At 36.3% G+C, this 1,245-nt stretch overlaps 1 protein-coding gene across 1 annotated transcript in view; it reads right to left on the reverse strand.

The window, feature by feature from the left end:
* Positions 1-1,245, reverse strand: part of LOC108766957 (RNA-binding protein fusilli) — a 125,160-nt gene that overhangs the window by 13,623 nt on the left and 110,292 nt on the right. The window contains exons 5-6 of the mRNA XM_018516549.1: positions 515-569; positions 332-442 (exon numbers count right to left, since the gene is read on the reverse strand). Of these exons, the coding sequence (XP_018372051.1) occupies positions 332-442; positions 515-569 (166 nt within the window). The remainder of the gene's footprint in view (positions 1-331; positions 443-514; positions 570-1,245) is intronic.

Below are 1,245 nucleotides of genomic sequence, written 5' to 3' on the forward strand. Positions count from 1 at the left end.
AAAATGGTACAGGACTTTTTGATTCAGTATAGGCTGTTCTACCCACGTATGACAAAAAATGCGGTAGTCGCCAAACACCCTGTATATATATATATAATATATCTTGCACTTATGTGTTATGTCACAGAGGAGAAACTAGAATGACAGATCCTGTGCATCTAAGTGCGTTATAGAAATATACGGCTATCTCAGTTACCTGCTCCACACAGATCCACGTGGCTTGTGCATAAATACCAAAAGATAGTTAGAGGACAAATTAACTTATTTTACTCAAAACTCCTGTTAGTCCTATAATTGGTTTTACTTTATGTATCTCAAAGAGATCACTTACTTTGCGACATTTAACCCACGAAAAAACTTGGCAATGTCTTGATCTGAAGATTGCCAAGGGAGACCACGTGCCCTTACTACGCAATCATTGTCCACCTCCTCATCCTTAGAGCTGAAGAGAAGTTTCTATTTCATTATTCGGATAAATAAACATACAAACTATATATAGAACTTATAAACTTACCATATACCAGGTTCTAGGATAATGTTAACTACTTCTGGATTTTTGAAAATGTGACCTGAAAGTCAACAAGTATAATTACACATTAGTCATATTACAATAATTTAATATATATTCCAGTGAATACAAATAGTAATACTATATCAATATTATATTTTCCTACTCAACAATGTAATTGTTACGTACAACATATGTTATATTTATATTGTTAAGTGTGAAAGTATAATATTAATATACTCTTTTTTTGTTTAGCGAGTATTAATTAAAAATTAAATATTCGTTAACTAGGCATGTTAAATTAATGTGGCAGATGAGTTAAATATCTCTTTCACTCACGTGCCTAAATGTAAAACGAATAAACTCGGGAACTGGAAGAGAAAAGGAAAAAAGTAGAACAATCGCGACAAACCAGCGTAAGAAGTGCACACGCGCACGCACAGAAGTCCCATAATTTTAACCTCAGAAATCGATAAAGCATTCCTCGTCGATCGATTTAGGGCCGGTTGTTCCACCTTTCGGTAAATTTTATCTGTTGGGTACATCGACATCTAGGCTGGGTTCGGGGAGACGCTATTAGCGCTATTTGTGTCATTCTATCTTCATCGTCCATTAAACGTGAAACAAGGATAACATGACACAAATAGCGTCGATAGCGCGCTGCCCGAACGCAGTCCTAGAATGGACCGCTGATGGCAATGGTGGGGATAGAAAGACGATTAGAGTGAGAGGCAGGG

This window comes from Trachymyrmex cornetzi, unplaced genomic scaffold (genome assembly GCF_001594075.2).
Source record: "Trachymyrmex cornetzi isolate Tcor2-1 unplaced genomic scaffold, Tcor1.1 scaffold12, whole genome shotgun sequence".
In the NCBI taxonomy this organism is placed as follows: Eukaryota; Metazoa; Arthropoda; class Insecta; order Hymenoptera; family Formicidae; genus Trachymyrmex; species Trachymyrmex cornetzi.